The sequence below is a fragment of the Eumetopias jubatus genome, unplaced genomic scaffold (assembly GCF_037043125.1).
Source record: "Eumetopias jubatus isolate StellerSeaLion01/CBP00866 unplaced genomic scaffold, mEumJub1_p1.0 scaffold_12, whole genome shotgun sequence".
NCBI classification, from domain to species: domain Eukaryota; kingdom Metazoa; phylum Chordata; class Mammalia; order Carnivora; family Otariidae; genus Eumetopias; species Eumetopias jubatus.
This window is the reverse complement of record NW_028274818.1, coordinates 41,026,176-41,050,889: the sequence shown is the minus strand read 5'-3', so window position 1 is coordinate 41,050,889 and position 24,714 is coordinate 41,026,176. Positions and strand designations below refer to the sequence as shown.

General features: G+C 53.6%; 1 protein-coding gene across 1 annotated transcript in view; it reads right to left on the bottom strand.

The window, feature by feature from the left end:
• Positions 1–24,078, bottom strand: part of LHX4 (LIM homeobox 4) — a 39,512-nt gene extending 15,434 nt beyond the window's left edge. Inside the window, exons 1-3 of the mRNA XM_028121468.2 lie at positions 24,071–24,078; positions 23,636–23,769; positions 7,152–7,323 (exon numbers count right to left, since the gene is read on the bottom strand). Coding sequence (XP_027977269.2) covers positions 7,152–7,323; positions 23,636–23,769; positions 24,071–24,078 — 314 coding nt within the window. The remainder of the gene's footprint in view (positions 1–7,151; positions 7,324–23,635; positions 23,770–24,070) is intronic.
• Between the last annotated feature and the right edge of the window lie 636 nt (positions 24,079–24,714).

The following is a 24,714-nucleotide window of genomic DNA, read 5'->3' as shown; positions in this document are numbered from 1 at the left end:
TTCCCGTGAGCTGTGTCATGTAAACCACACAACGGCCCTCACAGGTAGATAGGCCATTCCCTTTGCCCAGATGGGGACCCTCCAGCCACCTAATCCGCTAACTCTGGGCTAATCCCTCTCTGCCCAGGTGTTCGCTCACCTGTCACCAAAGTACCCGGTGCACAAGAGCCACCAGGGGTATCTGCTTAAAAGCAGGAGAGCCTCCCCTGACTCCTGATTCCAGGCCCGGAGTCCGCACATCCAGCAAGGCCCCCGGAAGGTTCTCATGCAACAGACGTTCTCAGCGCTCCTGTGGCCTCCACAGCTTGCTCGCTGATTCTTGAGTCCAAGACCTCAGTGGTGGTGTGGCAGGAGTTGTGACAGGCAGGGGCAGGGACATTCAGGGACAGAGGTCCTATAGCCAATGCCTCCTGCCAGGCTGCCACCACGCTCCCGGCCCAGGGCCCAACGCTGGGCAGGCGGGGCTGCCGGGGGCAGATGCCCAGGAGCCAGAGAGCGGCTCGCACAGGCCCCTTGTGGGTGACAGGGCCAGAGAACCAGCAGGAAGGGACCGCGGCTGGCGAGGGCTGGGCAGGGCGGTTCCAGGGGCCCGCCAGGGAGAAGGTTCCTGTGGCACAGAGGGGTGGTGACGGGCTGAGAGAGGGCACGGGCAATGGGGACAGAAGGAGAGGGCGTTTGGGGGCTGGGAGCCGTGACAAAACGCCTGGGATGGAGGTGAAGGAGAGAGAAGGTGGCCGAGCCCCAGCAATGAAGAGACAGACAGCTACTGCTGCTGGCTGGTGTGTTCTCCGGGGCTGAAGAGGCAGCGTCACACGTCCCTCCCCGAGGGCACCCACGTCCCTCTTTGCTTGGGGACCCGCTTCCATGGCCCAGATGCCATCCGACCCCCAGGCTGATTTGCCACCATCTGGTTCCAAACAGATTCCCCAAGGCCAGAAAGTCTCTGGGAGACAGGTCCCACAGATGTCAGGAGGCCTCCGCCCCAGGCTGGGCTCCGGGAAGGGGGGGGCCAGCACAGCTGAAGCAGGGCCTGGGGGGGAGGCGGGCGGGCGGACAGATAATCCGCGGACTCATCACGGCCTGATCTACAGCCTCGGGTCCCCAGGGAAGCTGCTCGGCTAAGTAATTGCTTCTGCCTTGATTACAGGCCTTCGCAAATGACGGCGGGCCTGTTCCCACCAGTGTGTTTGACTCTTGCAAATGTCCACATGCACAGACACTATCTGGACCATTTGATCGTTACCTTAAAAGGTTTAATTTGCTTAGCGAGGGAATTAGACTATAAACTATTCAGAAATTATGGAAAGTCACACGTCAAAGAGACCCCCCCCTCCGTGGGTTCCCTAAGCACATTTTGCTAGAGAGAGAGAGAAAGAATGTGTACATGTGTGCACGTGCATGTGTGTGCACGTGCATGCGCACACATGAGCACCCACATGCAGGTAACGGGGAAGCTAGCGGGTGTGTAGTTTCCAGAGATAGCACTGACTTGACAAGAACCTGGCCCCGAACTGGACCAGCAACTAACCCCCAGAACTGAGGTGGCCTCTTCCTGGGGCGACAGAGTACAAGCTGGCTAGAGGCAGCCACGCAAGTACAGGCTGGTTCCCCCACCCCGCGCCCTGCTCTGGGAAGGGAAGGCTGTGGCCACACAGGGAGGGATGGCGTCCTGTGGGGAGAACTCCTGGGGCCCCACCCCCACCCCCACCCCGACAGGCAGACGGGTGTTCCAATCCCCTGACCTGACACTGCCACTGTACACGGGCCACGCCTCCCACCCCCTCAGGACCCCTGCCTCATCTGCAGCTTTTTGTAGCCTCTGCCCACAGGAACCTACTTCTCTTTTTCTCTCTGCCCTACATATACCCACCATCATGACCTTAATAAAAATAGCCCCTAATAATGATGACAACCACTTTCTTCATCTGATTCAATCCTCAGTAACCCAGAAAAGTAGAGAGGTTTATTCCCAGACCTCTTCAGAGGCAGGAGACTGAGGCTCAGGGGTGAAATGCCCCCCAGTCACACAGAGTCTGGATTCAGCCCCAGAGCCTGCCCACCCCTGGGAAGTCCGCCTCACAGGAAGGCTGAGCGCGGGCTTCTGCCCATATTACCTGATCTCCTGTGGGCATCTGCCTGGCTGAGGGACAGAGGCCCCCGTCACCAGAGCGATGGTGGGGCCAAGGTCACCAGTGAAGACCAGGCTGGAGCCAGCGAAACCACCCAGCGCCCTGGCCAAACGCAGAGCATGCTGGAGCTGAAACAGGCTGTTCTGAACTGCGGGGATAAATCAGCATCTCCTGGGCTCCCAAGGACTGCTTACCTGCCCTTGGCTGACAGTCTCGCTCACTGCCTGGAGATTGACCGGCTGGGGGAGGGGCACCGTGAGGAACGGAGCCGCCTGCCAGGCCTGACTGGGGCGCAGCCCGCACAGCTCCCCACTGACAAGAAGGTTGAAGCAGCCTTCTATCCCACTGGGTCCCCAGCAGTGACCATCACTGCCCCCCACCGTGTAGATGAAGGCCTCAGGGCCAGGGAGACACCCCCAGCGAGCAGGAAGTTTAGCCAGGAACCCCCTGGCGTGCCAGTCACTCTCAGAACGCCTCTGGCTCTCCCCTCCAGCCCCCCTGTGGCAGGCGAGCACACAGCCCTGGTGAGGCAAGCCTGGAATGTTCTGGAATGCTGTGCTTTACCTAAATGCTGCTCTCTCTTTGACCCCCCTCGCTGTGTTTGTTTTCAGATTGTAATCGTTGCTGCTCTGTTTCCCAAATCTTCATGCAAATCCCCGTGGCATCTTTAGCCCCAGCACACCGAAGTGTGCCCTCCCAGCTCTGCTGGACTACCCTCCCCGCTGACGTTTAAATGTCATCTCAACAGGAAGGTCTCAGAGCTGGGGCCTGGAGGCGGGGAGGAGGGAGGCCAGGAGAAGTCAGTACAGGCCTAGCCCCGAGGGAGAGCCCTGACAGCCTGGCCCTCCAGGGATGTCGGTCAAGTGGCCACATGTCAGGGCCAGAAACCCAGAGACACTGATCAAGCAGCCAGCATCGAGCTGGACATGGTTTACTCGCTATTTCCTTCCCGTTTCGCAACAACTCTGCAGGTTACAATGAGCACCTTGGAAAAGATAAGGCAGTGACGTTCAGAAAGGCCTGGTCACTTGTTTGCTGACAAACAGCTAGTTTGAGACAGGACAGAAATTCAACTGAGCACCGTCTGGGTTCACCAAACCACTCTGTTCATAAAATAGCTCCCCTTTGTGAGATGTTCCTGTGTCCAGGTCTGCTAGAGAAGGCACCATCAACATTCTCGCTTTTTCTGAAGAGGACACTGGCATTCAGAAATGTTAAGGAACTTGCCAAAGGGCGCCCAGCTGATGCTGACAGAGTCAGTACTTGAACCAGTTCCTGGAGCAGAGAACTATGCTGTTCACTATGCTGCAGAGTAAGCGAGCTACCAGGCTCCTCCCAGAACTCGGTCAGCGGTGAGGAGGGGGACCCAGAAGCTCGACTCCCAAACTCCTGCCCTCCCCAGGCCCTGGTCTCTTGGCAAGGAGATAGGGGACCCGAGACTTGCACGACACAGTCCAGAAAGGTCCTGTTTAGCAAATGCAACACAAGGAGTTGTTGGCTCCTCAGCTTGTGATTCCAATTGTAATTGCCTTGGAACCACAGTGTTAGTCAACTCACTGCCTCTTCTCTCGGTCTCAGAATTTCATTTCCTCTGGAGAAAGGCAGCCAAAGACCCAAGAGGCAAAACCAACGAACAACAGCAAAAATCAGCCAAGGTTACTGGGCAAGATAGAATTCACCAGCTCCAAGAGAAAAATGCAACAACCACAGAGTACAAGCTTCCAACAATACTTCTTTCTTTGTCCGCGCACTCATCAACATCGCCCTCTGCTGTCAGCCACTAGTATTACTGCATCTTGTGGGCTGAAGGCTGGTGGAAGGCTGACCTCCCCCCACCTCTGAGGTGCTACACACCTGCAGCGGGGCACCCTTCATATTACAGTCTGGATTCAAAACACTTCACACAGAATAAAGGATACCCCTTACAGCTGTGCAAAGCAGTGGCCCTGCCCCTTGTTAAGGGCAAAGAGATTTAAAATACTGATCATGAAACTTAACACCAGAGAGGGGATCAGTGAGGTCCATGCTCCTCACGTTGCAGAAAAGGTCAGGGATTTTTCTTTCTTTTTTCTTTTTCTTCAAGGAGCAAAGAGAAGAGAGTCTCCCTGGCTCTGACCAGGCCTCTTCCAAATCCCACAGCTGAAAGCCTTCTGAGGTCTGATGGGTGAATTCAAGTGCACGGCACTTGCCTTCCCTCCTGCAGCCCTGTGTAGGACAAGGGAGGGACTTGGGGCTCCGGGACTGCTCTGCCCCTCCAGCCCTGCCTTGTGCTCTCTCTGCTCACGTGTCCCCTGCTGTGCCATCTGAAAGCAGATGCCTGGTGACGTTTATTGAACAGTCATGAGGAGCAGACCACCGGCTCTGCGGCCAAGTTACAGCCTGAGCCCCACGTGGGCAGCAGTTCCCAGACCCTGGGGGTGGAAGGTGAAGCCAATCTGACCCTGGAGGACTGACCCCCTTCTGTGTCCTCCCCTAGGACTGTGAGGGGCTCGACCAAACAGCCACAGTCCCAAAGAGCTCTGTGGGACCTGACTGCCTGGGGAGCCAAGTGACCTCCCTGGGGGCTTCAGAGCAGCCCAATCTTCAGGTCTGAGCCACCCTCCATTAACAGCCAGCAGAATCACCTCAGCTTTGAATTTCTCTCCACGCAGCCCCTTGTCACAGCACTGACTCTGTGGCCGGCTCCCCTACTTCACAAAAGGTTCCAACCCTGAGGGGGGGGTCATTTTATGAAGCAGAGTGGTCCTGTGGGACAAAGAGAGTGACTGTGACTGAATCATGGGCCTGGGGCGCCTGGGTGGTTCCGTTGGTTGGGGGTCGGACTCCTGACTTCAGCTCAGGTCATGGTCTCTGCCTTGTGGAATCGAGCCCCCCCCCCATGGGGCTCTGTGCTCAGTGGGGGGTCTGCTGGAGATTCTCTCTCCCCTTCTCTTTCTGCCCCTCCCCTCACTCACACTCTACCTCTAAAATAAATAAATACATCTTTAAATAAATAAAAATAAACAAACAAACAAATAAATAAATAAGAAGTAAGTAAGTAAGTTAAATAAGTAAGTCACGGATCCGTGCATTTCCCAGGCAGCCTGGGCGTCCACGACGCACAGAACAGCATACGAGGGACAGAAGGAACTGGTCACCAAACACGCTGTAAGTTCACTGTGGGATCTACTCCTCGTTGTATCAAACCCAGGGACAGCCTGTGGGCAAGGCCAGGGGCACATGCCATGCCAGGGACAGAAAAATGGAAAAATGCATACCTAATAAACCTTTCCTCAAGCCAGCAAGGAAGATCAAACAGGTGCGGGAGGAGTAAGCAAAAACAAGGCAACTCATGCTGAGTCCCCGGAAGAGAGAAGGGGCAGGGTGTCCACCCACGGAAGAGCTGGACTCACAGCCATGGAAGGATGCCTCGAGAGGACAGACATCAGCCCTGCAGGACAAACTAGCCTGGGTCAGAGCCTGCCTGGGAAAGGGGGCAACTGGCTAAGGGGCGTCGGGTACCCAAGAAAGCGGTGAGGTAGGACTAGAGGGAGCTGGGGTCCAGGGAGGAAGGCTCTGATGGCACAATGCATCTGGAATATTCTGTAGGCAGAGGGTGCCCTGCTGAAGGAGCTGGGGGTCAGGGTCAGCTGTGAGGTTGGATGCTGGTCTGGTGGGGAGGCATGTGGGCTAGAGGAGGAGGGAGATTTAGTCACGAGGTTACTGCCGAGCAGTGCTCCGGAAGGATCCAAATGAGGACCGTGGCACGGGGCAGAGGGCTAACAGAGGCAGGAGGTCAGGGCACTGGCCTGAGGGACTAATTGTCATTGATACTTCTGGTCTTGGGCTGATGGCTCATAGGCCTGTGCTAATCCTTCCCTAGCCTGCACCCTGGGCCCCTTCTGGGTCTAAAGGGACCCTTTTACTCACTACTTCTCCCAAACCCCAACCTACCCTGGAGCGGCCACCTCCTCCCTTTCCCAGACCTGGAGCCAGCTAGTCAAGGTCCAAACCCCAGGGAGGGGCTCAAAGGAGCTTCTCTGGTGACAGTGTCCTGTGACGTGATCCCAATGGGTTTGCCCACAGCCCAGCCCGTGGTCTGAGCCAGGGACATGTCAGCACCTACCCGGTTCCCAGCTGGGCAAGAAGGCCACCGCCCTGGAGCTCACTGAGGCTTCCCGACGGTGCAGAGAAAACAGGAAAAGGAGGACGCACGGACCCTGGAACGAAGCTGAGCCAACCCCAAGGCCAGGCCCGCCCGCTGTGTCCTCTTTCTCCTCTACACACACACACACACACACACACACACACACACACGTGCACTCGCACACGCTCATGCCTTCACACACGTGTGCACTCGCACATGCTCATGCTCTCACACACGTGTGCACTCGCACATGCTCACACACACACACACACAGGGACAGAGTGGTGCATTTTTGGCCAAAGTGTGTTGGTGACCAGGAGTGTTGCCTTCTCAACACAAGCCATGGAGGAGAGGAGGCCCCAGTAGAAACCAAATTCATCTTTAATGTGCTTTTCAACTCGTATTGGACGAAAGAAATTTGAGAATCCTCAGAAATTCAAATCACTTATTCCCTGAAGTTAAACCTTGGGAGGATTAGGGAGAAACATGTTCTGTCTCCAGGACTGGCATCTCTCCCCACCTCCCCCCTCCCTTTGTGCAGAACACACAACCTCTGAAGGATGCACGCCACCTCTCTGAGGCTTGCTCATTTGTGCCAAATGTTTGCAGGCTTTGATGAGCCTCTCCAGCAGCCCCGGGCCACCCCCACGGGGCTCGGTGTCACTGCCGGACACTCCCTCCTCCTGTACTTGGTGTCGCTGCTGCCAGTTGGTCCATCCAAGTGAGCTAAGGCCCCAGCCTAAGTGCCTTGGGTAATAGGTTCCGGGAGAAAAGTCCCAGACTAAATGCCACAGAAAATAAATTCTAGGAAGTCCCCTCACCATGACCAACAGGATTGTTGCCAATGGATCCAACCCCAGAATGAATTGAGGACAGCCCCCGGGGTTCGGACTTACTTGAAGAAGTCTTCCTTGCAGTAGACGCTCCCGGCCCTGGAGAAACACCTGTCGGCGAGCTGCATCTGGCAGTCCGCACACTTGAGGCAAGAGCTGTGCCAGTGTCTGTCCAGGACCTTCAGGATGAACTTGTCCAGGATGTGCTGGTTGCAGCCGGCGCACTGAGGGATCTCTGTGGGGAGCAGAGAGAAAGGCAGGGTGAGCCTTCCACGCAGCACCACTCACCGGGCTGGACCCTGTGTGGATGCCTTCCCATTCTTCACAATTCCTTCCCCACGGGAGGAAAAGGACATCACCCAAACCCTTCGGCTGCCACATAGAATGGTGCGGGCTATACACCCACGGAGGTCACCGGTCCAGGCGGCAGGTGGGAACCGAAATCCAATCCACCCTGTGTTTCTCATTAGGAGGCGGGATTCTCAAGGGGCAGGAACAGTGTTCCTTTCGCAGCTTTGGGTCCTGACTGCCTAGCACCGTGCCTGGCACACACGAGTAACTCCACCGATGTTTCCCACTGAATAAATACTTGATCACGTCTTCTCTAAGAAGACGTTCCACTTTGAAACAGTTCACCAGTTTCTCCAGTGCACTCCAAAATATCAATACGGGTAGGAGTGGGCCAGGAAAACCAAATCTCTCAGGAATCATCCGTGTTTCTTGATTCATATCATATGTGTTGGTGTGATACCATTTAAAAGTGTTAACATAACGGAATTAGCCTCAAAGCACTTGGGGGTGGGTGGGGATGTGAACACATCTAAATCTATGTAGAAAGAAAGCTCCAGTACTAAGTCATTCGTATCTCAGACCTGTAGATAGGCTACTGCGACCCTCACTAGGTGACATCTCTAGTGACAGACGGACATGTGTCAGTGTTGGGCCCACTAAACCCCAAACCCAGCCTGTTCCCGTTATGGCCTCGGCAGCTACCAACATGTGCCTGAAAGTCAGACCCACTAGATGCCTTGCTCTTTGACCCCATTCTTCCACCAAAATGCCCCATGAAAACTACCAGGAGCCACACTGAGGCAGATCTGCATGGGTCTGGATACCTGCTACCTGTCCTTGTGCATATGGCATTTTTTCCCATCTCAAAAGTTTTCCAGGGCGCCTGGGTGGCTCAGTCAGTTGGGCGTCTGCCTTCAGCTCAGGTCATGATCCTGGGGTCCCTGAATAGAGCCCACATCAGGCTCCCCCCTCAGCGGGGAGTCTGCTTCTCCCTCTGCCCCTCCCCCTGCTTGTGCTCTCTCTCTCTCTCTCACGCTCTCTCTCTCAAATAAAATCTTTTAAAAAATTTTTTCCTCCTTGACAAAGAAAATGTTTACCAATTAGTTACCGAGTTACTTACCAAACAGTTCCCATGTGCCCAGCAAAGTACTAAGCACACGACAGCAAGAGGATTTCCATCAAATAATGGGGGGGTGAGTAAGACACAGGGTAAGACCATGGATTCTAGAGCCAGGCTGCCTAGGTTTGAATCCTGGCTCTGCTTTTTAACCTTCAACAAATCACTTCACCTCTCTCTGCTCCTGTTAAAACGGGGGGGGGGGGGGTGATGACAATAGTACCTAGTAGGATTGTTGTGAAGAGTAATTCAATCAATACAGGTAGGAGTGGGCCAGTATACAGTAGGTGCTCAATAAAGTCTTGCTATTATTAGGAGATAACTGCAGTAACCAGCTGTTAGATATGGTGCTGTTGTGGCTGAGGGCAGGGAAAGTTAGGAACACCCCCCCTCCCTTTCACGGACTTGATCTCATTGGGCCCTCAGGTAGAGGCTCAGAGAGCGCCCCACACCACCAGGGCAGCTCCGCCAGGGCCAGGGGCATGCCTGTCTGCCTGCGGGTAGTCCTCCCTCAACTACAACTACTCCCCCGCCTCTCTCACAGTCCCTCAGGACTGGCAACCCTGGAGCAGCAGGGAAGGGGAGGGGGGCAGGGGGGCCTTTGCCGTGGAGAGATCGGGAGACTCAGAGAGGAGATTCTGAGGAGTGAGGAGTGACTCACCAGGGGCTCCTGCGGTATGACCAGGCCAGTCGGGGGGTTGGGGGGGACAACTCTTGTAAAGAAGGTCAATAAGGGCAAGGGGGGGACACCTGGGTGGCTCATGGGACGCCGGGGCGGCTCAGTCGGTTAAGGGTCTGCTGTTGGCTCAGGTCATGATCCCAGGGTCCTGGAATGAGTCCCACATCCAGCTCCTTGCTCAGCGGGGAGCCTGCCTCTCCCTTGGCCTCTGCCTGCCACTACCCCTGCTTGCTGCTTGTGCTGTCTCTCTCTCTCTCTCTCTGACAAATAAATAAAACCTTTAAAAAATAAATTATAAATAAATAAACCGCACTAGATAGAAATCATTTTTTTAAAAAGGGGGAGGCAAGGGGCGCTGGGTTCTCCTGCCCGCGTCCGCATTCGGAGTGGCTTTGGCTGCGGAGCCAGGGGCTGGAGGAAGGAGGTGCGGAGCAGGATCGCTCTGGCACGGTTTTCAAGGGAGGGGAGAGGAGACGGAGGCCCCCCGCGCGGGGAAGCGGCTGGCGGACGCACGGGTGCAGAGCGGCGAGCCCGTGCCCACCAGGCGCGGGGGGCGCGTCCCAGGCCGGGGGCCGCCGTCTGTCCCCGCGGGCCACCGGGGACGCGGCGACACGGCCCCGCTAGGGGCGTCTTTGTGCGGGCGGACGGCCGGAGTCCCCGGGCCGGGTACTCGGCCGGCGGACGCTCATTAACCCTTGGAGAACCCGGGCGGAGAGCCGCGGTCCCCGCGCGGGGTGCGCCAGCCCGCTCCCTCCCGCAGCCCGCCCCGCTCCCACCTGACTGTCGTCTGGCCCTGCCTCCGGGAGCGGTGCGGCTATATTTCTCCTCCCGGCCGCAAATGCAGGGGATGAGGGCGAGGATGTGCGCTCATAAAATTTATTTCGAGCAAGGTAGCTACCGGGAGCCTTAATATGATGAGTATTCAAGAGAGAATACATTAAGGCTAATGTATGCAGGGGAGAGGAGTTCTACAGGCTTGGAAACGGAGACAACACGCTTAGGAACAACACTAAAAGCAGACAGACAAGCCATTTCAGCCTCCAGCTTGCAGGGATGCTTCCTGCTGGGTCGGGCTGCGCTGCCCAAACTCGGGGTTCTCTCAGGCCTTGGGACCAAATTGGGGTCCTCGAGTTTGGCAAAAATGTGAGGGACATTCTAAGGGCCCTTTTTTAAGTTAAAAAAAAAAAATCTTTCACACTGTATTCCAATGTAGATTTGCGGGGGGGGGGGGCATTTTTAAAAACCAAGATAACGTAGAAATGATTTGAGAGATCCGTAATACATCAATAATGGTAAAGTCAGATGTCAAGAGCCTGTTATGAACTCTGCCAGGTCCTGGATGTATATTATCTCAATAATCCATACCACTTGGTAGGAAAGTGTTCTTACCCCACTGTACACATGAGAAAACTGAGCTTGGAGACCCGAAGCAAAGTGCCCAGTGTCCCACAGTGGGGGAATTGGGATTTGAACCAAGAGCCTACGCTTAAAGTAGGCTAACCCAACCTGAGAGCTGGAGGGATCTGGACACGCCTCACCTGGCTCTACCCCTGTCATTTTATGGAGGGGAGGTGGAGGGAAGAGGTAGCCACAAATCTGCTCTGCATACAGTGACAAGGGCGTTAAATAAGCCACGGGCCTCTCGGGCTCCGAAACACTGGGCAAATGGAAATGTTTGAGACATACATTTAGATCCTGTAGACTGGGTATGCATGTGCTGTACGGGACAGACACCCCACACCCAGAGGAGGGTGGGAAGCAGAAGCCTCTGTCCTGCTGACCCCATCCCCCCAGCTGCAAGGTGTCAGCTTGTTGATGGCATCTGTCAAGTTCAGATTCATCCCTGGCTATGAGGGGGTGGAGACCTGTGAACTCAGATCCCACTCTTCAGGTGACAGCACTCCGTGCAATTATTTTGATTAGTGTGAAATGTAAGCTATCTAGAAATCTTTCCAGGAGCAACAACACAAGCTTTTTTTAAACTTACAATAAATGATTATTATTTTTAAATTCAGAGAGCCCAAACAGGACAGAGGTTATAGGGGTCTCCTACCAGAAATAAAGTTGTAACCAAAATTTCCGAGGAGCCAGAAGATCTCCAAGTCCCTAATAAACTCAACTTACTTCATGCAGTATTTAATATCACAAGATTTCACTTTAAAAACTGGAATTTAAGCCGATCCTGGGAGTTGCTAAGACAGAATTTAACCTATAAACTCAGTTTCTGATACGAAGAGTCATTTCACTTAAAATGAACATTTTTATCTTATCTGCACGAAAGGGTTCTTTGGTGATGTTCTCTGCTGGGGCTGGGCAGAGAGTGAGCTCAGCCATGAAAAGACGGCAAAGCCCCCAGAACAGCCAAGGAATCTGGGGAGATGCTGGGTCACACGGTACAATGCCTTCCCCATCGGCAGGGCCCAGAGGCTTCTGTGAGTCCTGCAGAGTGACATGGCTCAAAGCACAGACCTAAGCACAGCGAGAGCAACAACATAGGCAGGGAGGCTCCCTTGGACTCATCCCAGGACATCCACATCCACACAAACACATACACAGTCAGACAAACACACACATTCACATACTTAGTACACACATACACATAGAACACAAACACATATACATACTAACATACACAAACACACACAATCACAAATAATCCAAGATACACCCTGAGACACACACGAAAGCACCCACGCATACCACATTCACACAGACAAACACATGTTTGCATATAGTCAGACATGCACCTGTAATACACACACTGGTAGGTACGCCAGCACACATATACCATGATACTTATACTCACACATACACATAAACATCATGCACACACAGGCTGAGGCATGGCCATTCTGGAAAAAAAGCCAATTCTTCTCAAGTCCTGCTCCCTCTCTGGAAAGGAAGCATCTCAGAAGGAGGGAGCTGTCCAACCCTGGAGCAGTGGGGGAAAGTGAGCATTGAACACTATAGAAAGCTAGGGGGAAGCGGAAACATTTTGTTCAAATACTCTTTTAGAAAACTGTTGGGAGAATTGGAAAGCTTTCAGTTCTGCTTCGAGTTTAGATCTTCAAATCTTTAGGTCTGCCAAATTGTTTATAATAAATCCCAGATCAGAGTCTGATAGATCTGGGTTCAGATCTCAGTCTACCATGTATACGATTTTGGACAAATCGCTTAACGTCTTTGAGCCTCAGTTTTCTGATCTGTAAAACAGCGATGGTAACACCAGTCTCGCAGGGTTGGCTGTGTGATCACATCAGACAATGAGTATAAAACACCTAGCCCCATAATACTGTTGCCTAGCTCACTGGTAACTCCCTCTTCCACTCCCCATGGCCAGTCATCAACAAGATGAATTTATATATTTAAAATATATTAAAATCATCTCATTTCCTTATTTCCTGATATAATTTCCCCTCCCTCACTGACCTCCCCCTACACACACAAAACACTCAAAACTCTCCTCCATCCTTTTAGTTCTAAAGCATCTGAAGATGTACACCCCTTTCTAATCAGCATAATCCCAGAATATGAATAGCAGATAATGCAACATTACAAGGTTAAGTCTTCTTGGAATAAAGAAATCTGGCAGATTGTTTCCTCCACAGAATGAGAGCAAATTTGCCAGACCTTTGTCTCCTCCCCCATATGTGAATGGTGAGAATGGGGAGGTGGGTTGGGACCACCAACAGACCTCACTTCACTTTTGCTGTAATGTATTCAGGTGAGAGTGGATTGAGTTCATATCAGCCAATGAGGATTCTAGTATTTTTCTTGGAGATCTCTAAATGCCCAATGGCAAAGTGACTATTTCCTATTTGATGACAAATGGCTAAAAACCTTTTCTTTGCCTGTCGCCTTAATCTACCTCTTCATCAAGGAAGCTTATAAAACCCATACCCTCCAATCACCTGAAATACTGCTGTGTGGGCACAAGATGCTTAGTTTTCAGAGGGTCTATCCGAAAATGGACTCCATTTTAAATCCCCAATTCCTCCATTAGTGAAGTTTCAGAAAACTGGGAAGTAGAGGGGGTCAAAAGGTCTGATGTGGTCTGTGGTAAACCAAATCACCCCCTCCACACATACCCCTCCCCGTGACATCTAAAAAAGTATTCTGTGTTTTTATTCCCCGCTCACGGTTTTTCATTTCCAAGCAACTGCTCTCAAGGAACCAGGGCCCACCATGAAGCATTTCAGAGACAGTTTGCATTTGTTTGTTTGATCGATTTTAATTCTTTGAAAGATGGTGTTTTCTATCTCTCTGGTCACGGAAGAACAGCAAGGTGGGGAAAAACATTTTTCCACTAAAGAGACTAGAACTAGAACCAACACACTCGGCAGTAACTTCTAAAATGTACTGAAGAAAGTGCACCTTTCTGGGAAAATGTACTGGACTTTCCATATTTCTACTGAAATCTTAATGCTGGTGAGTATTTTGATATTTTAAAAATTAAGTTATTTAGCGTTATTAGGAATAATGTTCACTGAACCATGCCGAGATCAGATTAATGTTTTGTAAAATTTGGACTTTGATGTGCCACCTCGGAGCACCACAAGACCCTGCTTTTTAACTTTTTAACTCCCCCTTGGACAGAGTTCCTCTTTTGGTTTCAGAATTTGACTGAACAGCCTCATGCCCATGACAAGGTTTTCCTTGCTTCTTTCAGGAGAGGAGCTAGGGTCTATGCTCCAGCACTCCCAGTGGGGTGGGCAGATCCCATGACACTCCAGGGAGGCTTGGCCCCCTCTTAGGACACCCAGGAGCACTCCAGCCACTGAGGGCTGCTCCATCTGCAAGATGGGAGCCTTGGTCCTGGTCTTTAAGATTGCCAGCACTCTGAACTTTGTGGAGGACTTGCAAATCTGCAAGTTCATTTACTCTACTCACTTTCTGCGAAAAGTGAACCTCTACATCTAAAAGAGCTTCCCAAAGGGTACACAGTTGGGAGTCAAAGGAAGCTTCTTTTTGTCTGGGACATGTTCTGGCTGGGGCTGACTGAAGACCAAGGCTTCCAAAAGGGCTCAAGAAAGCCTGTGGCTTTCACTCCAAACCCCTTTGCTGGTGACTTCACTTGAGAACTAAGTAGTTTTAGAGCTCATCTTAAATAACATTTTGGCCGATATATGTTTCCCAACTACATAATTTTATTTATTTAATTTTCTTTCCTGATTACAAACTGAAAGAAGAAGCTAAATGGGGCTTTGAGGAAACACAAAAACAATTGAAATATTATGCAAAATATTGTTTTTCTTAGAATTCTCCATTCCTTCCCCACATATAAGGGGGAGAAAACAGGTTTCCCTGAGTAAGTAAGAAGGAAGCCGGTTTCAAAAAGGCAGGCTGGGGAAGGCCCCCTCAGTAGGGGTAGGGGTGGGGGGGGAACTTAATTGATTTAGTCTGGGAGTGACTAATTCTAAAGTGTATCAACATATGGCCACAGGACATACCAAGCATGGCACCGTGCCTGCTGAAACTCATACCTAGCTTCTGGAATGTCCAAGTCTAAGAATTATAACAGAGCTATAGTTAAAATTAAATTAATTAAAAGTTCTATTCCTAGATCTATACTTCACAAATAAAACTTTCCACTTCAAAGTTTCCACCATCACCACTGACAGTAAAATCCTGTTTTCCGGTCCCAACTCCCCTTTTCAATCACCTGATCATTGTGGCTGAAGGAACTGGATCCAAGGACTAATTTATCTCTGCAGTCCACATACAGGGTGAGCCTGAGACTCAAGATGTGTTTTACATGAAAATCATGACTCTGTGTGTCTGGGTTCCCCCACACACACTCTGTATTTTCCATCTCCCTACTAAGGACAATCATTTTTATTGAACAATTTATAGCTTCCTTTTTCATATTTTCCCCTGTTCTAAACCCATGTATCTTGAAGAGACCGTGACATAATTTTCCCAAATATTTTATACATTTCTTCATAACTTAGTAAGAATTATCCCGTAAGCAACACAACCGAAGCACAAAATTCCAATATTAAATCTTCAAAACTTGAGCAGAAAAGGTGCATTGAACATTGTGGTATTTTGTGATGGTGATGAAGCATTAAACAGAGCCACACAAATCCTGAGAAAAGCTTAATTTAAAAAAAAAAGCTGGCATTGCATTTAAGGTAAATCACATTCTCTATTACAATTATACTTTGCTTACATACTTTAAAATACTTACATACTTTAAAAACACATCAACCTACACATCTCATCTAATTTCCAGTCTTTCCTAGTTTTTGTGTGTGTGTGTCTTGACGAATGACTAAAAACTAGGAAAAAAGTCAGAAAAGCCTTCTCATGTCAGAAATGACGGTGCCTGATGTTTCTCCCCCCCCAACCCCCCCCCCCCACCCCGTCCTTCAGAATCCTCCCTCCCCGACAGATCCTATTTGTTTCATTTGGTGGTTCAGGGTCCCTCTGACAATCTCCTTTGTTCTTTTTCTGCTTAGGCAGCTCAAAAAATAGTAACATTTTCAATACAGAGATCAAATCCTAAAGTATCCTGGAGATTAAGGCTGAATTTGGACAACATTTTAATAGGAGTCCTGTAGTAAATAAAATACATAATGTAAATATGTATTTGCAGGTATAGGATTATCTTCTAGATTAGATATTGACACAGAATTAATGTTCTTCAGTAGGATATCGAATGTTCTCAATGATTGCAAATAAAACAGAAAGTCATCTTAAACAAATCCATGACAGTCTACGGAAATGCTGCAGACACATCTCTGTTTCCACTCCATCTTCGCATTTAATCACTGCTAAATCGCCACAATGGGTTTTTCTGATGTCTCATTCCGTAGCAATATTCCATATGTTTGGCAACCTCTCCCTCATAACGAGAAACTTTCAATTAATTTGGCTGCAAGTTTTGTCTCTATTAAGCTATTCCCAGAACCCATCCCTTAACCCTCTAACATTATAATTAAAGTAAATTATACTTTAAAGGCATTTGGGGGTGAGATACCGCAGTAAAACATCTGTGGCTAGACCCAGACTGACAGAGGGAATGGGGCTGAGGAAATCTGAGGAAAGAAATCGAAATCCACCAAAATAACAACAGGACTTAGGACTTGCCTCCCAAGATGATTTTCCAATCCACTATTAATAAAGTTAACCTGGAGTACATTTTCCAAGAGAGAATCAATTCCAATTTTGCCAATTAAACCCAACCCGTCCACCTACTCCCAACAGCAGTGCCTCAAAATGGTTTATTTGTGCTCCATTTTGATCAGGGCTCCTGCAGAATTTAGGACCTAAAAAAAGGCAAAATCTCACTGCAGCATCTACTTTAGATGACTTTTTTCCTACCACAAACAACAATAGCCCAGCTCCTGGGCAGCCTCTGTGCTGGACCCAGAAACTGCCCTTCCTTCTAAGCCTCAAAAAAAAAAAAAAGTGAGGGATCCCATCACCCTGCAGCCTGCCAAAGAGTCAACCTCTAACAAAACCCCTGTGCTGTGAATCCGTGCAGGAACCCATGTGCCCACCCTGCAAACACCTCACAAAAGAAGGAAGGAAGAGCAAGAAAGGGAAGAAAGGGAGAAGAGAAAGAACGAGAACGAAGATAGACACGTAAGCCATAATGGAATTTTACTAACAGCAGTAGTTTGCTCACATCTGTGTCGCGGGCATTGTTAACACACATTCCAGAAAGAGAAAAAAGGCAGAAAATCATTACAGAAGGAAACCTGCATTCCCCACCCCCACCATCTCCAAACCCAGCATCTGGTGCTACCACAGCAAACTCCAACCTTGTTTCCCAAAGTGAGTAGTAGTATTCCTTTCGTTGGGTGGACAGCTAAACTGTTTCCAAATCTCTACCATTCCAAAGCTTCTCAGCTCAAATCCTGCTCAATTTCCCTAAATGAAAGCAATGATGTAAGGTCCCTCCATCCAAGGCCACCAAACCTTCCCATCCACAACTCTTCAATTTGGAGGAGACTCGTCTCCCAGCCAGAGAAATCCACCAAATATCCATCACTGCTGACCAAAACAAGAGGCTCAAAGCAGTCTTCTTAACGTGATAGAAAGGTTAGTCCCTGTTAGCTACTTTTCCATCCGCGGGGGACTGCAGGTGCAACCTCCCGCCCCTTCCTCCAGGCCTGCCGCCTCAGCACGGGTGTCCCTCTGGGTTCTGCCTGCTAATGCGGTGCTAAGTACTCACTAATTGACTGTAGCACACAGTGAAAGGGCACTAAATCCGAGGCAAATGGGAAGTTAGGACAATGGGAATATTTAGGACTTGAGGCTGTCTACACCTGGTCAGCCGGGGTCATCAGGTCACTGTTCAAAACCCAAGACGCCCCTGTGGGCCGTGTTTTGTCTACTCACTGGAAAGAAATTGCTTTGCCGGTTTCCTGCCTCCATCGACCCCCACCTCACCTCTAGGAGGACGCAATTTTTAAAAACTCGACCCTGGTATTTATTTGCAGTGATGTAGGCGGTCTCCAAGACGTCTTGAGGACTCGCGTTGCTCTAATCCCCTGAGCATTCAGCCAACATTCTTGCCTTAATCCCGCTTCGTTTTTGGCGTGTCAAGAGCGAGGTACACCTAGCATTTGGTCTTCCTTCAACTTCCTGCCGCTCCCGGTCTTATCCCGCCCGGGCCTGGCTAATAATTCCTCTCCTTCCTGATTAGTTTCACCCTTCAGATCCCTTTAAAGGACATTCACTCTGCCGTCGAAAAAAAAAAAAGTTAAAAAAAAAAAGTTCCATCCCGGACGAAGCCATCCCCCTGAGCGCCCCAGACTGAAGCCTGCCCTCCGACCCGGACCGGCCGTGGCTTCCTCTATAAGGCAGGTGCAACCTGCGGCCGGCGCCATTGCGCCTCTCCCCGCACCCAGTGGCACGGTCGAATTTAATTTACTGCATCAGCTGCCCAGGTAGAGACCTCATCTCTTGTGAGCCCGCCACATTTCGAGCTCTCGTCGAGGTCCGCTAAGCGCTGGGAGCAGGGTCGGGAGCCGAGGTTCGAACCCCCGCAGGGCGCGCGGGCTGCGCGGACCTCGCAGACCCGCTGGCTGCCTCCAAGATCCGTGCATAAGTAGCCGCTGCCCAAATGGGAAGAATGCTTTCCAAGGGTTAAAGTCTCGGAAAGCCTTGGGCCGCTGGCGTTGGAGTTTAGTTTTGCTTTCCCAAATGCTTGGCGAGAAGTGGGTATGGGGAGAAAGAGAGGTGTCGGCCCGGCCTCCCTGGGCTGGGCACTCTGTCGGCGCTCCCGCTTTCCGCGCCTTTCCCCGCGGGTTAAGTCTCTGCCGCCGCTTCAAAGGGGCAGGAACCGGGCCCCAAGCTTGGCCAGTCCCCGCTCGCTGGGGCCGCGCGGGAGAGAAAGCCGAGAAATGGAACGGGCAAGGTGGTTGGAGGGAAAGGGCCGAGGCGCAGGAATGCCGAATGTGGCGCGCGCGGTGGACACGGAGGTCGCCCGTGCCTTGCCCCCTTCGCAGGCACGACCTCTACCTCGGGCTGAGGGACGCGGGGTGCGCAAAGCCGGCTCTCCTAGATGGGCCGTCCTGTGCGCACTTGCTCCCATTGGCAAGCCCTCAACACCCAGGGCACGCGTCGAGCCAGCGCACAGCCCCCGCAGGTACGCTGCAAAACCCTGTTGAACGAATTCAGCTCGCTGGGCCCCCCAGACCAGCGCCTACCCGCCGGACGGAGGAGCTCTGCCCGCGGCGCGCGGGGGACACGCAGGTCCCACTCCCGGACCCAAGGCCGTCTCGCTCCCGCCCAGCCCCGCCTGGCCCTGGTTTTCCACGTGCCCGCACGGCGGCCAAGCGAAGAAACAACTCGAGTAGGGTCCTGCTTCCTCATCTCAGTCCCGACTTTCCATCTTTCCCGATCACTGGGGACCTCTCAGGGCAGACCTTCGCCCCTCACCCTCCCCGCCTGTCCGCTCCCCGTCCGGGTTAAACCTTTAATTCCGCTCCTTGAGCGCACTGGGGCCGCGCCCGGCCAAGGAGGGCTCCCCTCCACCCTCGCCGCCCTCTTTGATCCAGACAGTGGAACCGGGGAGGTCGGAGCCCGCTCGCTCCTCGGGCGCCCTCGGCCACCCGGCTCCGCAACGAGGTGCTGTTGTGATCACCCGGCTTTCTCCAAATTCCCCTCCGGGTGGAGCGAAGCTCTGGCCCGAGGCTGGGGTGGGATCCTCCAGGTTAGGGAATCGGAATCCCCAATTCGCGAGGCCTGAATCTGCCGGCGGGGACAGGCACCAGTCTGACCTTTAAAAGTTGGCTCGCTCCTGACAATATTTTTGTGACGCGGGGAAGGAGATTTGTGGTGCCCGGGGCTGCTGTCTGAATTTCTGTATCGGAATCTGAATCAATCAACATCTCTCTGTCTCTCCGTATATATAATATATGGAGGTATATATCATAATCATACAATAAAGTTTTTCCTTGTTTTTCTTTCCAGCACCATCAGGAAAGGCAGGAATGGAAAGAAGCTCGAATCGCTGCTCCAGAGTTTGAGAGACCTCCTGGCCCTGGAAATGAGTCCCTTTCCACCCCTTAAGAAATAGTCTGCAAGAAGGATGATAAGGTCGGGAGTGAGGACTCGAATGGAATCCATGCTAGAAGATTTACCGGACGCATCCGCAGGTGCCCCAGAAGAGGAGAAAAGGTAGCGGGGCGTCCTAGAGAAGTTCTTCACCCAGATCCTACCACATACACAATCAAATACCCTTTACTCACAACTTCGGGGTTTGCAAGAGCTGCAAGAAGTAGATATTTTAGGAGATAAGGGTGGGACGGGAGATGCCCTGGACATGTTCCCCGTTTATCACTCCCTGCCTGGACCCAGCGGGTCGCTCCTTTCTCCCACCAGGGTTGGCCAGCTCTCCAGCCAGCAACCCGGAGGCCGTCGGGGGCCATTGTCCTTTCCCTTGGTGCCCAGGGAAACTACGTGGGAGACAGGCCAAAACCGAGGGCAAGGGGCAATAAAACATCCACCTCCCTGTTATGTCCCTCACTGTTCCGAGTCGTCTTGGCAGGCAAGAGGGGCCAGCGGGCGGAGATGCGTGGGGAAACCGATGAGTTCAGGGAGGAGACAGGTTCAGAGGAGGATCAGGAGGCGATCGTGGAATCCAACACTGCCGCCCCCCCCCCACCCCGGGGTCGGAACTGTGAGAATTCGGACCTGGCATTTCTACAGCCCAGAGGGAGGTGGCGGGAAGACCTGAGCAGAAGCAGGCTGTACCCATAATGAGAGAGAACCGCAATCCTAATTGTGGGCCAAGTAGCTGGGACCCGCCAGCTTAGGACAAGGTCCCTTTCTGAACCTATCCACCTAGCCAGAAAAAAAACTACCCAAGGCCCTGGGCCCACGCTGGACAGGACCTCCACTCATGCTGGACGTGAACCTCAAGGTGCAGCCTCACACAAACAGTGCTCCTGTCACCCAGAGCAAGGAGCCGGGGGTTTTGAGTTCCTTAGAACACACTGACCAAAGACAGGAACCGGGCTGCCCGGAACCCGGCAGAGATTTAAAAGGGGGTGGGGCTCTACCTCCCTACTCCAGGGTTCTCTTGGGGATCACTCCCAGACTCCTCCCACCGATTCCTCCCAAGCTTCTTGCCCCAGGCTGATGCCCCTCAAACAGATGAGGATCCTCAAGCTTGTCTGGAGAAGTCTGAGCCAAGCGTGGGCCCCATCAGGCCGCCGCAGAGCTGTCGAAGCCGCGAGGCTCTCATCAGCCCTGCAAGGTCTGTGCGGGGAAGCAGGAGGAGGGTGACCATGCTGACAAGTCCGCCCAGGAGCGAGCAGTGGTGGGAGGTGGGGGGTGGGGGGGTGGCGGTGGTGGTGCAGAGAGCCAGGAATAAGCTCGCCAAGAGAGAAATTATTACACTACTTGGTTAACGTTTTCCTTAAGGGAATGCACCTCACCCACCCTCAAAAGAATATTCTAACTGCCTCCCAAACAAACTGGATTCAAACTCCTAAAATGCCCCTATGAGGCCAGGGCACCAGAGGGACCCAGGTTGGGGTATCCCTACATCTGTGCAGCTCAAGGTAAAGAAACCAAATATGCCTGTGTGTGTGCCCCTGGCGGGGGGGGGGGGCAACCCAGACCTTCCAGTTGTAGGGTTGGAAGAACCATTGCCAGAGAGCCTTTCTGTTGTCTCCACTCTCCCTAGGTTTAAACACCCACAGGCCTGGGATGACCCTTCTTCTTCCCTGAGGTCTAAGGGCATGTCCCCCCCCACACCCCCCAGAGAGTTGTTAGGCAGTGGGCCACCTGTTCCAGAAAAGAGAATGGTGGTGTTTATGTGTGTGAGGGGACCACACCCCACCTATGCCCAGTTCTCTGCACCAACAGTCACATCTGCTGGAAGGGGATGAGTATGTTCCATGCATGCCCCCCGCCAAAAAAAAAAAAAAGCTGGACTGCAAGTCTTCAGGGATTGGGCCCCTCAGTTTTGGCCACTGCTTCCTTCAACAGGCCCCAGAACCAGGGCAAGACAAAAGGAAAGGCAGACCAGCCCCTCCTGGTTCGGCATTGCCTCTGCTGGGCAGCCCTGGGATGAGACTCCCACTCTCTGCTTCACTGAGTTCTCCACAGTTGGAACCCAGACTGGAGCCCTGGTGAACTGTAGCTCTGAAGGCAAGTTTTAGGCATTTTAGGAAATCGAGTTCCTGACGTCGAAATCAAGGTTGTCTCTGAGTAAGAGAAACAAAAAGTGAGACATCGAAGTGTGCTGAGCGCCCCAGGAAAGGATGTCAGAGCAGAGCACTCGGCCCTCTTTGCGTCCTGACAGGCCACCTACGGACCACAACTATTAAAGCACAGACGTACTGGGCGACAAGGCCACGAGCCACACACACGCCTTCCGCCCATTCACACGCTCCCCTCACTCACGCAGAGCTACAGTCCGTCTGTGTTTCCGTTTCTGCAGGGGCTGAGAACCCACTCCCTCCTTGCCCGCGGTGGGGTGGGAGCAGTGAGGGCAGCAGCGGACCCCGAAAGCCTTCTACAGACACATCTAGGTCAGCAGGCAACTTCCCAACGCGCGACGCAGACGTGGAACCGTTTGCCAACAGTTGACAGGAAAAGACACAAAGGATAACTGCAGGATACAGTCAGAGAACAACCTACATAGGTTTGGGGGAAGCCATCCTCTTCCAGTTCCTTCTCAAAAACTTCCCAGGGAAGCCCAGGACACACACGATCGCCAGCCTGCCCTTTGAGGTATGGCCCAGGCAGAATCCCTGCGGCGGAGAGCCGGGGCGCAGGAGGGCGCAGGAGGGCGCAGCCGCGCGCCCTCCGAGTTCGTAAGTAGACACCATTATTTTATTTACTTAAAATAAACCTCGAGGACGTAGCTACCGCTCCACTAAAGAAATCGCGGACGGAAGCACAGTCCCTTGGCAAGCGGAGTGAGGGAACCGTTCCCTCTCCACGGTGCGCAGGGGTGTTGCGCAGAGTCCGCGAGCCTGTACGGCAGGACTCACTAGGCACCCGCCGTGCGCGCGCGATGCCTCGGGACCTGCTCCGGCCTCCGCACAGATTCTCCATCGAAGACTCCGTTGGGGAGTGCGGGACAGAGACAGGCTCCCTCCGGGAAAATGCCTCAGCGCGCACACCCAAACACACACAGAGACCTGGGGATAAACACGCCTCGAGCTCCCGCAGTCTTGCTAATATCGGGCGCGGGAAAGAAAGTGGGTGGGCGAGCAAAGCGCCCAGATACCTTAGGGGCACCCTATGTGTCTCCCCTGCCGAGTCCAAGCCGTCCGGAAAGTATGTCCTCGCCTGCGCAAAGGCTGTACCCCGAGTTCACAACTTCGTCCCGGCGCTTCCCCCTCCCCTGCATTCCTCGGCTAGCTGGAACATGGCGAGTTGACCTCCTCACTAAAAGCAGGCAGTCGCCGGCGGCGCAGGCTGCGGGCGCCGCGGGCAGCAGCGGCTGAGGACGCACCGGGCGCGCACGCCCTGCGCGCGGGGACAGAGCGTGTGGCCTGGGCTTCCGCGCCGCCAGCCCCGGGGGCGGGGGACGCGCTCTCCAACTTCCCGCCAGCTGGGGTGAAGTTGCACTAGCGGTACTTCGAGCTTCGACCGGAACCCCAGGAGGGAGGGTGCTTTACGGGGACCACCCCAGCCCTCAGGCCTGGCCTGCAGTTCGTTCCCCTGGTGTCCCCAAACAGCACTCTGCCAACGCTCCTAGAAAAGCCATGGGCTGGAGATGCGGGGTTCGGTACCCTCCGCTGGCCCCGAGCACGCTCGGGAGCCTTTCACTTTCGGCCCCCAAAGCCAAGAGCCAGGCCCTTTAAATGCACTCTGGCCGGTGCCCCTGCCCTGTGACCGCCTCTGCGCCGGGGCTGGCGGCCCCTCGCCCCGCCCGGCCCCTCCGGTCCAGGCTACACGCAGCGTCCGACCCGCCCCGTACCGGCCAAGGCTGCTGGCTGTCTTGTTATCGAATTAAATCAGCGAGAAAGGGGGGTGTCTTACGTTGCATCGGCACACCAAGCATCTCCGGGAGCCCCTTGACAGCCCCCTCCGCGGGGACAGCTGCGCTCTGCATCATCTTGGAGCGAGAGCCGGGGAGTCGCAGTCTACGGAGATCTCTTGCTCTCTCGCTTAAGCTGGATTCAGAAATTTGAAAATAATAATAAAAACCCCAACTAGGCCGCCGAAGTCACGGTGGAAGCCGGACCCTCCGCCTCTCCGGGAGAATTCCACAGGCTGGCTGGCCCCCTCCCCCCGCCAGCCCTCAGTCTGTTTCAAATCCCTTTGATCTCGCTCTCCCGGGTAGGTGCACATCCCGGGTTGAGGAGACGCTGTTGCTGCAGCTCTGGCTTTTTTCCCCTCCTCCTTCCCCCGCCCGCTTCTCTCCCCCTCCCCCTCCACCCTTCGCGTGCCGGCCGCCGGGGAGGCCGCGGTCACCCAGGCATTTTGATTCATTCACACTGCAGGAACGGCCGTGACGTCGCTTTCCGCAGGGAGGCCCGCCCTTCAGCCAATCCCCACACCCGGCAGCGGGCCGCGGACCCCGGCCGGAGTGGGGGGTCCCGGCGCCCCGAGTGTGGAGGGTCGCGCAGGGGGGCGGGGCCGCACCGAACGGGGCGGGGCCTCGCGGGACGCCGTTCCCCCCGCAACCTCCCCCCTCCGTCCCTGCGCCCCGCCGTGCGGGCTCGCGCCCCGGGTATAAATACTGCGGCGGGCTCGACCGCTGCAGCAGGTGCTCCTGGACGGCGGAGCCCCGGGCTTGCGGGTTTCCGTGGGTCTTGCGGGGGTTTCGGACCCGGCCGGCGGCTCGTGTCCCCACTACCCCTCCATTCGGGCCAAAGGATGGGGAAGGGCGTGGCAGACCCTCCGAAGACCCGGGCCGCACGGCAGAGTCTTCCGCTCGCGCGCTCTCGGCCCCCGGTTTCTCTCCGCCCGGGACTCCATCCTCCATCCTCCAACTCCTCCTCCTCCTCCTCGTCTCCTCCGGCCAATTCCTTTCCCGCCGGCGCTTCTCAGCCCTTGCTCTCTCTCCCCCGCGTCTGGCTGAGGCTAGGCCAGGGACAGCCAGTACTCGGCCAGGA